The following is a 16,232-nucleotide window of genomic DNA, read 5'->3' as shown; positions in this document are numbered from 1 at the left end:
AGTAAATACAATTGGACCACTCATCCTGGCATACCTGAGAGAGGTTCAAGGGGTTGTACAGGATTAGGAAAACATGGCTGCGTCCATGTGTTTGGTATTGCAGCTGTGCTCCATTGAAGTGAATGGGGGTCCGCTGCAGTACCACATACAACCCATCGACAAGTGTTGCAGTGTTAATGGAAGAAAACTGCCATGTCTTTTATGAAAGTCCCCTTTTAACTGCCCAGGCATCGAGATGCCTGGAAGTTTCTGTCATCATTCTTGTTTCAGCAATTAAAATGAAAGGTAATGTTAGGTTATGTTCATTTTTGCTGTTTTGTGGCCTTTCTTACTGCATCTTGCTGCTGATGAGTGGAAGAGTGTGGTCTGTACAATGTTGTAATCCACATTAAAAAGCACAGCAGTGCATGGCCTTCTATGTGTTCCTTCTATTTTAGCTTACTTTTTAATTATGCAAACTACACAATAATGTAAACCCTTAAACATTGCACAAGTTATTATATCAAAATATGATTCAGCCTTGTTTCCTGTCATAACTTTTAAGTCTTCTCTCCTTTCTTAGACCGAACAGGCCTGATCTGCACAGACAAGATAGAAAAATGTCAGGAGACGTACCTCCTCGCCTTCGAACACTACATCAACCACCGCAAACACAACATTCCCCACTTCTGGCCCAAGCTCCTGATGAAAGTGACTGACCTGCGCATGATCGGAGCTTGCCATGCCAGTCGCTTCCTACATATGAAAGTTGAGTGCCCCACGGAGCTCTTCCCACCGCTCTTTCTTGAGGTGTTTGAGGACCAGGAAGTCTGAGGGGCAGTGGAGCGGGGTAGAGAGGAAAGGGAATCGCTTAGCTCTATTCCAAACTGCAACCCCTGTAAGGCTCTGAAGTCCTGAGATGAGAGGCTTGTCAAGCTCTTCTCCTTATGAAAACTGCCATTACACCCGGCACTAACCAGGAATGGATGCTCCAAGGTTGACAACATTCTGCAGCAATTCTTCAATCACTGTACTGGCATACGCAGAGGAACAAGGATTTAAGGCTTCTTTTGTACCATTCAGCAATCTTGAGATGTGGGCAGTCAACTTTTCCATTGATGCTTATGAAAACATTTTGGTACACTAAGATTTAAGAAATAATCATCCTCAGTGTTCACCCCCAGTGAATATTTCCTAGGTTGACATAAATGTGGATATGGGAACGGTAAAAGCTATGAGCAAGGCTAAACATTCTCTTGCCCCCCATATAAAATATTTATGGTGTTTATGTGTATGTATATATATATATATATATATATATATATATATAGACAAAGGCTCCAACTTTGGGTAGCGCTTGGCCATATTATGCTGAGACATTTGTAGACTCAGGACCAAATGGCTCCAAAGTCATCTGCTTGTTTGGCCAGAGCTGCCTTGTACACATTGGTCGTGTCCACCACTGAAGAAGTGGGCCTTCCCCTCGCCATTCTGTAACATGCAAAGTGTCCATCTGTCCCATTTCTGTGAGCTGAGAATTTGTTACAGAACAGAGCACATAAACTCTGATTCTTAGGTGTGAAATATCTAAAATATCTGATTATGCAGTATATCTGTATTTATATATACACCTTATTTGTAATCTAAAAAAGCCATGTTTCAACATGAATTTAGAATGGATGACCTAGACCAAGGAGAAGACCAGCAGTGGTCAATATATTAAAGGGGAAGTTTATTATAAAATGAACTGCATGTCTCTATGAGTTCAGTATAGCAGGCAGAACCCTATTGAATTGTTGGACTTCAGCAACAAGGGTATGCTTCTGGCATATATTATGTAGAACGTAGGTGGCAGAATACAGAATGTTGCATATTTGTAAATCGGTACGTTATATACATATGGAGTTATATTGCAAAATCAGATATATATCTTCCCCAGTCTCTGAATTCACCTATCCAGTGAGTTAGGGTGAATGTTAGGCCTTCCTCATTTACCATCAAGGAAGCAGGGGGATGTAGATTTTTCTATACCCGCACACAGAATTCCCTCTATGGCACCCTCGGTTTATAAAAATCATCCACACATACCCATTTGGGTTGAAAAATTGCACCAAAGTCTCCCTTTGTTCTTCCCATTGTCCCCATTACACTGCCATGCGGAAAACTAGGAACCCACTGAAGCTATACAAACCAAAAATGTTTCTAAGAAGCACTTTTAAATACCATTATTGCAAATGTTAGCCCTTCTTTGCTGCTCTTGAACCCTACAATGATGAATCTTTTAGTGATCGGCTCCTACATGGCTTTATGAAGTTCCAGGCCTTACTGTATACCCAGCAATGTCTCTTTACAAACCCTTTTTTGAGGGTTGCTCTGCCAATACTACAAGATGGGGAAATCCTGTTTTCTTTAACTATGCCCATTCCCTATCTTCTTGCACTTTGCCGAAAGCACTTCTTACCAATGATGGTTTCCAATTTATGTTTGAATGTTTTTTTCGAATAAGCTCAATGAAAATAAGCACTTAATTTAGATTTTTTTTTTAAACCCATATGTATTTTAGACTTAATCTTGTCCACTTGTGGGGCGCCTTTTTAAGAGAGCATGAAATTCTCAAATTAGCACTAAAATAAAAGTAAAAAAAAAAAAGTCTTGGGTGTACCTACCCAAGGAGGGCTAGATATCACCTAGGGTGTTGCCGCATTTTCAGATTTTTTGGCCAAACCATGAGTGGATAAAAAAAGAGAAGTAGTCTCTCTCCTTAATACTTTCTCACATTGTGATCCACGTCTGATTTTGGCTTCAAAAATTGGATAGAAAACACGTACATGTGGCACCACCTTAAGAAAGACAAAGATGAATATGTTGAAATCCTCTCCTCCTTTGACAATAAGGCAACCTTAGTGTGCCATCTTCAGCTGTGTATGATGGATTCAGCCCATTTGTGGACTTATATATTCATGGGACTAAAGCCCTCATATTTCTGATTGTATTGCGTTACAAAGTGCCCATACATCAGTTATTCTAGTTGTCTATATAAATACGCAGCACATACGGTAATGCCTGTCTCCACAACTTGGCAGCAGAGATGCAAATAGAACAAGTGTAGTGCAGCCTGTGGATCTCATTCACACTTTCCACTATTTTTTGTCACATTGAACGTAGTGTCTGATCAGCAGGAGATGCTGAGAACATGGATATACAGATTTGTGATTTATAAAATCAGTATTAATTAACTGTAATCCCTGCTCACCCTTGGTTTATAAGTCCAGGCAGTGGACAGACTCCTTGCCTGACAGTCTTCCCTCTGTGAGTGTACATACCAAGATAGGTGTCAGTCACTGAGTAGGATCACCCACTGCACTGAAGGAGCAGGTATTCACATATATAAAATACTATAAAAGTTAGTAGTTAATTGTTCTATAAAACAGTATATCAATCTGCTCAGCTCCTCCCGCTCTATATTATTGCTTCCTCTTGCCCAGGAAACCGTGTTCAATGTGACAGGCTCCCTTGAACTATAGAGGCCAGATGTTACGTGTGTGTAACTGAGACTCTAGAAAATCTTGTTCACACATTGTGGTATTGATCTAGAAGTATTTTAGAGCCTTCTGAATTTTGTTTGTAAACTGCAGCATTCCAAATCTTTGGTATTTTGGTGGCATCTGTTCCCCATTAACTTCGATAGTGAAGATACAGAAGGGAAAATTGGCTTTTTTGGCTGTTACCACATTCTGCATAGATCAGTCTTAAATCCCGTTGCCTTAGGAGGTTTGGACTTCAAATAACTATGATATTATAGCCAATGCCAAAATAAGTTGATTTTGGCCATAAAAATAAAGCACTTATTTTTTTCTAACTTAGTCCCTTTTTCCTCCTTTTATAATTTAGTGTTTTAGGGTTCAACATTTTCCGCAGGCAGATTTTCCCTTTCACCCTCAAAAGCCGAATTACTGAAGCACTTAATGATGCATATGCATGTTTGGATACATATTCTTTTATAAATCCTGACTATTCATGCATTTTTTGTGGGATTTATAATACTTGGAAGCGAGGATGGTTCTGCCAAGGGAATTCTGTGCCATAAAGCTAAGGAGAACAATGTTGCATTTGATTCTATGCCATAAAAGAGATGACAACTAAGCACTGATAATAATTTGGGATTGTTTAGTGGTGTCTTATCATTGTACCGACAGAATGTAACATGATGGGGGAAAGGAAATGAGTAGGGCATAGTTAACATCTTCTACCCTAACACGGGGAATAGGTCCTCAAGTCATTCCACTACCAGAGAGAATCATGAGCATTGATCTGTGCAACAAGGCTAAATCTGTTACTTGTATGATGAAGCTTGACTAGTCTGCTAAGCTACGGGGAAGTCAATTATATGGTGCAGATTTCTTCTTATAAGGGATAGGGTGGGAGTTGATTAGTGATTTTACATGCCTAGTAATGGTGATGACCAGGGGTGCATTTTACAAGCTTTGCATTTTAAAAGCTGCATTCTTCTCTCTGGTTCTGGGTGGTGCTAAATTTCCTTGCAACGTGAAAAAAAGAAAAAAGAAAAAAAAAAAACTCTACATCTGTCTTACCTCAGCTGTTGAGTGGATGAAGAGAGTTGTTGTTTTTTTTTTCCTTTTTTTTGGTGTTTTTCTTGGTTCTGGGCTGGGTTGACGGTCAGCCTTTTGCACTGCCGACTGCCAGTGTGGCCCTGAGCACAGAGCTCTCTCTCTTAGCTTAACGTCTGCGGACTAGCGTTAAAAAGAAATATGGTCCGGTCCACTCAGTGGACATTAAAAATTCCAGGCCTTCGAGGCCTGGCTAAATTTACCCAGAATCCCTTTCACCTCTACATCCCTCCTTTTGTCTGTCTCTTTGTCTTTGCATACCTGTGTGCTTAGCACACTCTAAATAAGAAAACAAAATCTGTATATATTTGTATATATGTGATTCTGTGTATACACCTTTAAGGTGGCTACACGTGTATGTTTGTCTCCCTCATCCCACTTCAGTCTTGTTACTTTAATTCATTTTGAGGTCCCTTTGCTGCCCATATGCCCCCTCTACCAATCAAAAGGGGATGTGGCAGACTTGCTCTTTTCTTCTGTAATGTGGCTTGAGGTCAAATGGAGGATAGCTCATGCGTAGGCACAGTTGAAGCTCATTTTTGCATCAGGTAGCAGTACGGAGTATTTCGGCAGTCATGCATTTTGTACACCTGCTTAGGCGATTTACAAGAACTTATCGTGACAGAAAGATTTGGATATGACTTGGATACTTCACACAACCCTCTTGTCCCACCCATTTGCTGCCAGATGGCTTTAGAAATATGGCTGATGAGGGAACTTAAGATAAAGAGATGGGTTTTTTTTTCTGTTAGGAATGTATTTCACCAGTATGGCTACGTCATTGATGCTTATACTTACTAAATGAATTTACACACCCACCAACTTTCATTGGGACGTATCCACACTGTTTTTGTAGGTTATTCACCCAACTATACAGCTTGGATTGATACAGATGCTTTTACCTTTGGGAGATGGCAATGCCGACAACTATCTAACCATCTGTATTTTCTCCTTTTCTGCCCGGATTACTGGTCATGCTAGAATGGAGCACCACATGGGTGACAAGTTCCTTCCAAGACAGCAACATCCCAAGTGCTTACAGTAGTTCTAAAGTTAAGCCTGCTTCCTCTCTTCGAGCCCCATATGTACTCTGAAGATTGTATGCCGTTATTTTTCGGGATTGATACAGGAAAATGGTCTTTTCCTTACGCCAACTTCTCAACACTACATGTAATTCTCTCTGGGATATTTTTTTTTTTTCCGTTCATTCAGTATCTCAAGCAGAGGAATACCTTTTTTACTGACAGTAATAGAGGCGGAGTAATTGGCCCGCCAAGAAGGGAGAAGTGAGTATGAAAGTCTAACTCACTCTCACCTCGCACGTATACACTTTACTCACTCTACCGGGATTAAACCAGGAAGATGTTTGTTGTATTTTTTTCTTCATACACTCATACCTCAACCACCGCAACCTTTCTCTTTCTCTCCTGCCAACCTCACTGTCCTGACTCGGTGAGAAATATGAACTTGGAACTTTATATGAATTTAAATTTCTCACCAGCTGGAAAACTAAAAGGATCTCCACGGACAAGACCCGAGTGGACAGATGGGAGAGTCACTGAACTTTAAATTTAAAAAAAAATTGGGGGACAACTAAATGTCCCTTCATAGTTCTGTCTACAGCATTAAGATATAAACCCAGTGACTGTCTCAGCCACAGACGATCATATAGACCTCAACAGTGTGCCTCCTCCAGCCCTCTGTGACTCAGAAACAACAGCAAGGATTTAACACAACCTTTGTTTCAGAATTTTTAGAAAGCCCTTTAATGTAATTTGATTATATTTTTGTTCCAGTTTGTTTTTTAGTTTTTTGTTTGTTTTTAGTTTTTTTTATTCAACTCCAAATGTGTGTGGGAGGGTTACACAAGGGGTTAAAGAGATGTTAGCCATAATTAAGACATGTCAAATTTTACAGGAGAGTGAAAGATTTTTTTTTATTTGTTTTATTATTTTTACGTTTTATAAGACAGGGTGGGGGGTTAGGGGTATGTGAGGCACCCTCTTGCCACCCCCTCCTCATAGTCTTAGTATTTGTAATGCATAATGGTGGGTACTATGGGAGGGGTATTCTGACTTCCTTTAACCTCTTTGTTTTCAGGAAACTTTCTGACAGTTTAGTGGTTAAACGTTCTTCTCCCTTCAGACCCCTTTTTCCTGCTGGAGATGGTTTGCATATAAAATATTTAAAAAAAACTGGTATTACTTTGGCTAGTAATGCAGGTCATGGGTGGGTAAATACCCTAGAATGCTACATTATGGATCTCTGGTCTGCAGATGGTTTATTCAAGATATATATTGAGATATATCTATATATAGTTTTTATCCTTGTTTGGTAATTTTTCAATATTTTTTTTTTAAATGTGAGATTAACTTCTTCACTGCTGGAAAACTGCTGTGGCACTGAAGGGGTTAACAGACACTGCACACGCTCTTTCTATCTCTGGGTCAGAATCTGCTCATCTGTCTCGAATGCCCCCAGGTCCTATATGTTTCAAGACACTGGACCTTTATCATTATGCAATATAAGACTGAGCTCCCGTGCCGAAACATGTAAGAGTTCCAAGGAAAAGGCGCCTCGTCCTGCCCTTTTGCTCTTTATTGTTCCATAGGTTTGCGTGAATGGTCACGTGACTCGTGCGTACATATGAAAACCACACGATAGATGGTCTTTGCTTGAACTCCCCTGCCTCATTTTGTGCACAAGTTGTTGTTCTCACCAGTGAAGAAGCGATTGCTTTAGTCGTACAATATATATATATATATATATTCACAGATGCTCATTCTGGCCAAACGGGGTCATTGTGTTGCTATATTACGCCCTTTTCCTATCATTTTGTCTTTTGTTCGGAATGTAGAAAAGTAACCCTTCCAAGGTTGGTAAAAGTAATATCTGTGGCCATAGAAGGGTTAAGGCGCAGAGGTTATAAAGAAAAAAAAATAACTGCGTCAGCAATCACAGGGTTAAAACTTTTAAGCTCAATCTCAACCTTTTTCTCGTATGTTCATTTCTTGTGGGAGGATCTGTATATTTAAGTATATATGACATAAAACACAGAAAAGGAAAAAAAAAAAAAAGCTTTTTTACGGGTTTCAAGCAGGTCTATTCATCCCTTCAAGTTAACCCATTCGTTGCTGCGCTAGGCCAAAAAAAGGCGGTACAGATAGTTAAAAAAATATGTGTATTGAGACTTTCTTTGTGAGACAAGGAGCTATGTTCAGTGTCTATTCCGCACATCCCATTTAGTGTTACTCCCAGTTGCTGGTATCTTCATAGATTTATATCTAGATTATCAAGGGCCTGAAATCCATATTTTACCAGCCTGACCGCCCTAATCACAGGTGACAGCCTGAATGTTTTACACAACTACCCCTATCCGCCCTCACTCAGGTTAGAGACAGTTCAGCATTAGGGATGGTTTATCACCATGCAAAATACCTTATTCATCGTCCAGGACCTAACATCAAAAAGTTGCTGCACCAGCAATATTTTTAGGATTTCCCCCCCCCATTGACGTTGGGTTTGCTGCTGGCTTTTGCAATGCATATATTCCTGCCAACTTTATGGCTTCAGGGTTATTCCCCATATTATGCCTTGGGCCACATTTTCCATGGACAGCACACATACCCATTGATTTTAATGTGTCTGTTCACACATCAGTATTTTTTTTTACTGACATGCACTACTTTGGTCAGTAAAGTAAAGTAGTCAGCCCATTATAGTCTATAGGTCTATGAAAAACCACAGATGGCATCTGTGTTGCCTCCGTGCTTGGTCCGTTTTTTACTGACCACTGATTGGAGATGCTTTAGAAATGAACTTTAAATTAACAGCAAACGGACACGGAAATGTGAATTAGGCCTAAAAGATAATGTTTTGCTTTAGATCATATTCACATCTTATCTAGTCATTTTCTAGTAAGTGTACAGTCCTATGAGCCTTGAGGTACTTGCACATTTAACGGATTACGCACGTTTTTTTCCATTTGCACGCAGAAAAACTGCAGCAGAGTGTGTGAGATTGAAAAAATCTCATGTACACTTTGCTTTATGTGGAGATTGACCTGCCGTGTGGATTTAGAAATCTGCAGCATGTCAATTGTGCAATTTTTTTTGTGTGTGTGTGTGGATTTCACCCTTTTCAATGCAAGGATGAAATCTACGGAAAATCTGCATCAAAAATGCAAGTAACGCATGCAGTATTTGGTGCGGACCTGGTGCAAATCTAGACCAAAACTGCAGGAAAAAACTAATGTAAATCCGCACTATTTATCACATTTTTATATGCAGATTTTCCACAGATCTTACCTTTTTCAATGGAAGGGTGAGATCTGTGGAAAATACACATCAAATCCACGCGAAAAAAGTGATAAATAGTTTTCAAATCCGCACAAGAAAAACAATAATTGACATGCTGCAGATTTCAAAATCCAGGTCTATTTCCGCACCTCAGAAAAAAGCAAAGTATACATGAGATTTGTCTATTCTCATACACAGGGGTGCACCACCAATGAGGCCAGGTGAGGCGATCGCCTCAGGCAGCACCAGGTAGGGGCAGCGGAAGGGCCATGGGCAATGAGCGCTTTCATTGTGGCAAAGGGGTTAGGTTAAGAAATTTACATTGGCAGGGGGTCGTGTTTCTGTTTTCGGCAGAAAGGCTAGGTGCACCCCTGCTCATACACTTTGCTGGTACTGTATAAGGCTACATGCACACAACCGTGCAGTTTTTTGCAGTCCTCAAACCGCGGATCCGCAAAAAACTAAAGCCGCCCGTGTGCCTTCCGCAATTTGCGGAACGGAATGGGCGGCCCATGGTAGAGATGCCTATTCTTGTCTGCAAAACGGACAAGCATAGGACATGCTATATTTTTTTTGCGGGGCCACGGAACGGTGCAACGGATGTGGACAGCATACGGAGTGCTGTCCGCACCTTTCGCGGCCCCATTGAAGTGAATGGGTCCGCATCCGAGCCGCCAAAACGGCGGCTCGGATGCGGACCCAAACAACGGTCGTGTGCATGAGGCCTTACTCTGCAATTTTTCTGCAAGAAAACATTGTGTGCAGTTACCCTAAAGGGAAGGTCATAAAATGATGATGAACTGGATATAGATGAGATTCTTAAAGGAGAACTCCCAATGTATTTATTATCTGCTCCAAACGTTAAACATGCAACATTTGAATGCCTTAGCAAAGATGATTAAATTACGGGACACCTGTAAGAAATGTTTCTTTGGTCTGTGCCCCCATTATAAGTTGATAGTGATGCCAGCACAGAAGTCTGTCTCACAGCAATACCCTTGACTTCAACTGATAATAACGTGACTTAGGATATTAAAAACAATCTCATAGTTTTAAAATAAAAAAAGGGACATTTTCATATACACTGGACTTCTCCTCTAAGGATACGGCAACATGGCGATTTTGGGCACTATTCATGTTGTGCGCCTGTGTTGCGTCCAAATATCTCAGTGTAGCAGGGCTGCCACCGGAATGGACGGGGTGACAGTGCGGCTCGTTTGATGTGATCCCGACAAGTGAATCGCTAAAAATCCAGCACTGCGACCCCATTCATGCCTATTGCGGCCCACTGCACTGTGATACTTGGCCGCGACACGTGTTGCCCCCAAAATCGTTGTGTAGCCGTACCCTTAAACAAGTGCAATAACATTACGCAACAAATGGCAATCAGGCACAATGAACAGTAGTCACCACTATCCCTCTATGTGCTGAACATTGTTAAAACCCATTCAAGAATCCTGTGTCACTGCTGCAACCCACTTTTTCTTACAAAATTCCAGAAGGGGGTTACTAGGCAGGGCTCAGTGCAACAGCTATGCAAGTGGTGTAACCTACAATGGGTTAAAAAAAAGAGCTAGATTCCTACTAAGGCCTCCTGCATACGGCCGTTTTTTTTTCCCCGTTTACTGGCCGTTTTTTGCGTTCCGTATACTGTCCGTATACGGAACCATTCATTTCAATGGTTCTGCAAAAAAAAACGGAATGTACTCCGTATGCATTCCGTATTTCCGTTTTTCCGTTCCGTTTTAACATAGAACATGTCCTATTATTGCCCGCAAATCACGTTCAGTGGCTCCATTCAAGTCAATGGGTCCGCAAAAAAAACGGAACACATACGGAAATGCATCCGTATGTCTTCCGTTTCCGTTCCGTTTTTTGCTGAACCATCTATTGAAAATGTTATGCCCAGCTCAATTTTATCTATGTAATTACTGTATACTGTATATGGAAAAACGGAACAGAAACAAAAAACGGAACAACGGATCTGTGAAAAACGGACCGCAAAACACTGAAAAAGCCATACGGTCGTGTGCAATAGGCCTAACAGTGACCTGATCACAAGGAAAATGCTGCCCAAAGCAGAACGCAGCACCTTATCGTTATCAGTGCAGAAACTATGCACGCATTACACATTTAAAGGTACACTACCCATAAAATACACATCACCTTCACAACAGCTGCTAATCACAACTGTATTGGTAAAGCTGCCCAAAAATCTGCAGGACCTCTCTTGGCTGTAAGTCCTGCTCCACATTCAGACAAGCCTATGATCATGAATCATGTACTCTGGGCAGCCGCTATGCCCCAAGTCTGTGATGGAAACCTTATAATAAGCATGCAAGCTATTCTCAATTGACAAATTTTATCTACGTTATTTCTGTACGACCTAATGAATGTTATTTGTAATAACTTCCTTTTACAGCAATTTAGATCATGTTTAGTTTAGTGAAGTTTTAGAAATATATATATATCTAGAAAAGCAAGAGGCCCAGTGATGAATATCACATAAGAGAACTCCATCATTTTTTGACTATTGGGCCTGCTCGTCCAAATGAGGATAAGTGCATTTAAAGCTCGTTGGGGGTTCTTTACTAAGCCAGTCACGCCATTTTTTGTTGTAAAAAAAAGTCGCAAGATCCCAATAACAAATGCAACAGATTTGCCATTTTTTACGCCTGGAAACTGACGTAAAAGAGGAGTGAAAGCTACTCCAGTAGTTTTCACTCCCGGCACACGGACTGCTGGAGGTGCGCCTAATTTATGACGAGGCATGTGTCTCGTCATAAATCAGCGCAGGGGGGGGTGTAAAACACAAGTCTATGTAAATGACTACCACAGACTTTAAAAAATTCCCCCCCAATGTTCCTTAAGCCACATCTACTTTTAATGGGTCATGTGATACAGGGTATGTACAGATGTAGCCACCGTTATCTTGACAGGCTTCATGTGTTAACGCAACACATTAGAGTAATATAACACATTGCAATAACGTAAAATCTCTTCTGCATCTTGTGTCAAAATAGCGCAGGCTCCATCTGTAGTCAGTAATACAACTTTTTATCCTTTTTTACTCTCCTGACATGTCTGTCTTAGTAAATGTGTGTTAGCCATAAAATAACATCTTTTTAGAATTCTGCATTGTCGCCTGTTATTTTTCCTGGAAATGTGTGAATAAGGTGACTGACAACAGTGTGTAGGAAAGGGATTGGTAAGACCGAATTGTCAATTTATTTAAGGCCTCTTGCACACGACCATATTTTCAGTCCGCATCCAATCCGCACTTTTAGGGCTGTTTCACACGAGCGAGTCCATTGCGGGAATCACGCTCCGTGTGTGGGTGTGATCCTCCACTCTGGACTTGCAGGAGCGCACGGCATTATCATGATTTATAATGCTATGTGTCTCTGCATGGCCTTATTTCCACAGAATCATAGTGACATAAAGCTGTCAGTACAATTCCGTAGAAATAAGGTCCAGCAGAGACACATAGCATTATAAATCATGATAATGCCGTGCGCTCCTGCAAGTCCAGAGCGGAGGATCACACCCACACACGGAGCGTGATTCCCGCAATGGACTCGCTCGTGTGAAACAACCCTTAGAGGATCGCATGCGGACCCATTCATTTCTATGGGGGCGCAAAAAATGCAGACAGCACACGGATGTCATCCATGTGCTGTCCACATCCGTGTGGCCATGCTACAAATTATGGAGCATGTCCTATTCTAGTCCGTTTTAAAGACAAGAATAGGCATTTCTACAATGGTGGCTGAGAACAGTGCAGGATTCGCACAACCAGTATCCATAATGTGCACATCCGGGATTTGCGAACTGCAAAACGGATATTGTTATGTCCTGGAGGTCTAAAACAGACTTGTCAGGAGAGATGCCCTCTAGTGACCACATGAAGAAACACTCTACAAAGTCAATGACATGTCAAAAATTGAATTACCTATTACTATTGATATTTCCCTGAGCACAGGTCACATTGTGTCCCTTTTTTTTAACCCACTGTAGTGTCAGCCGTGTCACACGTTTCACACACCAGCATCTACCCACACCTCGGGTCCTACAGAGTATATGCAGAGTAGGTTTGGGGTGTTTCTGTTCTGCTTGTCGTGCATGCACCGTTTGCTGATTCATCGCCAGGTTTATTAGTCACCTGTGACGCCGCAGTGCCACTTTCATCTCTATGCCATTAAACACCCCCCCCCCCCCCGGCACTTGGGAATGCTTTAGTCTCGTTTTTATTGGGGTTGTGAGTTTTCATAATGCCTTTTATTCCATCGATGAAGTGGGTGCTGTTCTGTCTTGTTCTACATGTAGGGGGTGACATTTACTCACACTTGGGGTTCTTTTTCTTCAAACTTTCTGAATAAGCAAGTGACATATTCACTTTCCCTTCACCTACCTCTACATATTTCAGTCTGCTTACAATATTCCATAGATAATAGGGAAACTGGTCAGCAGGAAGCTCTGTTCCCTCTACGGGTGGCAAGGTGTAATCCTCTAGGTCCTATATTAGGATTCCCAGTGGTCTCATGTTAGCCTTTTGCTTTGTCTTTCCTTTTTTTTTTTTTTTTACGTTTGTCCTACCAGCAGGCATACTCTGCTGTACATGCGCTGCCCTTAACCAAAGGGATGCAAGTGTTGTGTCCCTCAGCACCATTTAGTCGATAGACTCCCCCCCCCCCCCCCCCCCACCATATCTCAGAGCCCCTTTTTTTTATTCCATGCGTTCCTCTCAAAAAAAACTCTGCTTGTTCAGGAAATGTGATTTCAGGAAAGTAAAGACCAAATTAACTAAACACTTAGTTCCTATAGGTCAGTAGAAGTTTAATATAGAGTAATTGTATAAATTTTAAAAAAAAAAGTATTGAATGGTTGGTGACTGGCTGTGCAGGTGCTAAGGGGGTTAATACGAATCCCCTTTTTTGCGGCACTTTTTACTTCTCCCAAATAGCAGGTTGATGCCCCAACCACTGACATGCACAACCCCAGATATTGCCTTATCTGTCCTCACCCCTATCCTAACTGAATCCCTTTTTCTCCTTACACTCAGGCATGGTTTGCTTACACTAAAGAACTTTATATAAGGATTTATTGAATGAACAGGCCTGACGCCCCCATCTCCTACAGCCTGGAGATTTCACATGCCATATGCGCAGCCTGTGCCATATGTATAGTATAAGGGGATGACTGGACTGCTGATTATCAGGACAGACTCATAAAGCGCTGAGCTGCTATTGCGGATAGGGTGACGTCCCGACTGTAGGATACTAGCGCAGGCTTAGATAGAGTTAGTAATGATGTTGTAGAGTGGCCTGTAGATAACGTTCTTAATTCTCTTTTCACATAAGGCTCCTATAGAGAAGTAAATATATGGAGGGTGAGGCAATACTGGGTTTATACCTAAAGTAGTAACTGGTAAGGACACACTGTCAGGAATGTCTGACTGTGGTCCTTTGTGTTCCTCTTTAGTAGGACAGCACTGCCTTATAAAAATGAAAGGATGTAAATATACTTCCTAAACTTGATATTCCATACACGTAGAGTGTGCCACCACTGTGTCTCTCCAGGGGCTGCCTTTAGACTTGTTGGAAATCATATGGGGAGAAAACCTTTAGGTCCACAAGAGATATCCATTTCTATGGACGACTCTGCCCACTGAGCACATGAGGCTTTCTGCCTAGTTTAGAAATTCAAGTTATGATCCCATAGATGTGCCATAGACCTAGACCAACTGGACCTACAGATATCCAGTAAATGGGGCTATAATTTATAACCAAAATAATTCTATTCCATCAGTCAGGAAATGTATGTTATCACTCCAGCCAGATAGCCTCATGTATCAAAAGTGGCCACTTCCCTCAGTCTGTGGCTAGGAGTTGTCTGACATTAGAAGAAAGGGTCATTTTTTCCTAAGAAGCGGCCACCACTCTTGTCCATAAGTTATGTCTAGTATTGTGGCCTAGCCCTATGCATTTCAATGAGGATGACCTGCAATACCAGACACTGTTTCTAGAAAAAAGTAGACCTTTTCTGAAAACGTCTGATACCACCATCTACTTGTGACCATGATTACTAGCATCAGAGATCACCTTGGAGAGAGACTGAACACGGTGGTGCTCTCTACAATGCTGTATATGCAGTTTATATGAAGTTTAATGGTATATTCTCCTCTTATTGACTTTGCCTTTGTTTTTTGTTTTTTTGGTTTTTACAAAAAAATTGGGAAAATGCGCAAAACCCAAGACATTGTTTACCCCAAATGGGAGATGTTTTTCCCTCTTCATGCCATTAGGGGGGACTGCGGCCCCTTCTACAATCTTATCTATGCTTTGATGTTATAAAAAGGGGTTAACTGTCGTCTAGTAATGTCTGTGTCTATGTATCTTTTCAGGGACTCCCCCCCGAACCCTTTTCTTCCCCAGCTTTTCTCCGCCCCCCCCCCCCCCCCTCATCCTACAAAGAAATAATGCCTGTCTATTTTTTTACTGTAATCTTTATATGCAGAGAGCCTATAAATGCTGTATTGAAAAAAATTAAAATGCCATGCTAACATTTAGGATTTTTTAATGTCTTCTTTCTCCCTTTCCTTCTCTATAGTGTTATATGCTCCTGAAATTTCTTGAAATGAACTGCTCTATGATTAAGGGGGAGTCAGCCTGGACGAAAAACAGAGCTTGTTAACACTTAAGTGACCACGCCACTGCTTTGCTCATCTATCTGGTAGTGGAATGGTTTATTGGAGGGGAGTGCAAGCTCAGGGTTTTTGGTAGTGTGGTAACATTTTCTGTGCGGACAAGGCTGGTTTCCCCCCTTTCTTGACTTGTTTGTTTTTATAAGCTTTGTTCCTTCAGTAAAATAGGCTAAGTTATTAATATTAAACATCATATACACACACAACTTACCTCAGATCAATGACAGGAGGCTTGTGAGAATAATGGTGAGGGATGAGTAATTTACTCGTCCACCTTCACGTCCTCTCTGTCAGTTACCCTCTGAAATCCCCTCTCCCTTAAACCATGTTGTACCCTGTTTTCTAGGTATTCCTCCCAACATGCTTTTTTTTGTTCATTTTTTTTATGGTCCCGTTTTTCGAGGCCCGAATGTCCTTTCCACCAATAAATTGTAAGCTTTGTAATTACGTGTTGCAATGCATTTTGGGTCATGTCTTTCTTTTGCTTTCTGGTGTGGCGTGAGAATTTGGGTAAGAATGTTTTGTGAAGATTGATGGGCACGGAATGTTTGACAGAGTAAGAGAACAGTCTTGCTGTTGCCCATAGCAACCAATCAGAGCTTGGCTATCATCTCTCAACACATC

The 16,232-nt window shown here is 41.3% G+C and overlaps 1 protein-coding gene across 3 annotated transcripts in view; it reads left to right on the top strand.

Moving 5' to 3' along the window:
• The window catches only part of THRA (thyroid hormone receptor alpha), a 157,708-nt gene extending 149,986 nt beyond the window's left edge, over positions 1-7,722 (top strand). For 2 of the 3 annotated variants that reach the window (XM_040434585.1, XM_040434586.1), the window contains exon 9: positions 563-7,722. In XM_040434585.1, coding sequence (XP_040290519.1) covers positions 563-813 — 251 coding nt within the window. In that variant the 3' untranslated portion in view covers positions 814-7,722. The remainder of the gene's footprint in view (positions 1-562) is intronic. The other variant, XM_040434587.1, reaches the window with a different exon arrangement.
• Positions 7,723-16,232: the final 8,510 nt, after the last annotated feature.

Source organism: Bufo bufo, chromosome 6, assembly GCF_905171765.1.
Source record: "Bufo bufo chromosome 6, aBufBuf1.1, whole genome shotgun sequence".
NCBI classification, from domain to species: Eukaryota; Metazoa; Chordata; class Amphibia; order Anura; family Bufonidae; genus Bufo; species Bufo bufo.
The sequence above is the reverse complement of the archived record's forward strand: the minus strand, read 5'-3'. Positions and strand labels throughout refer to the sequence as shown.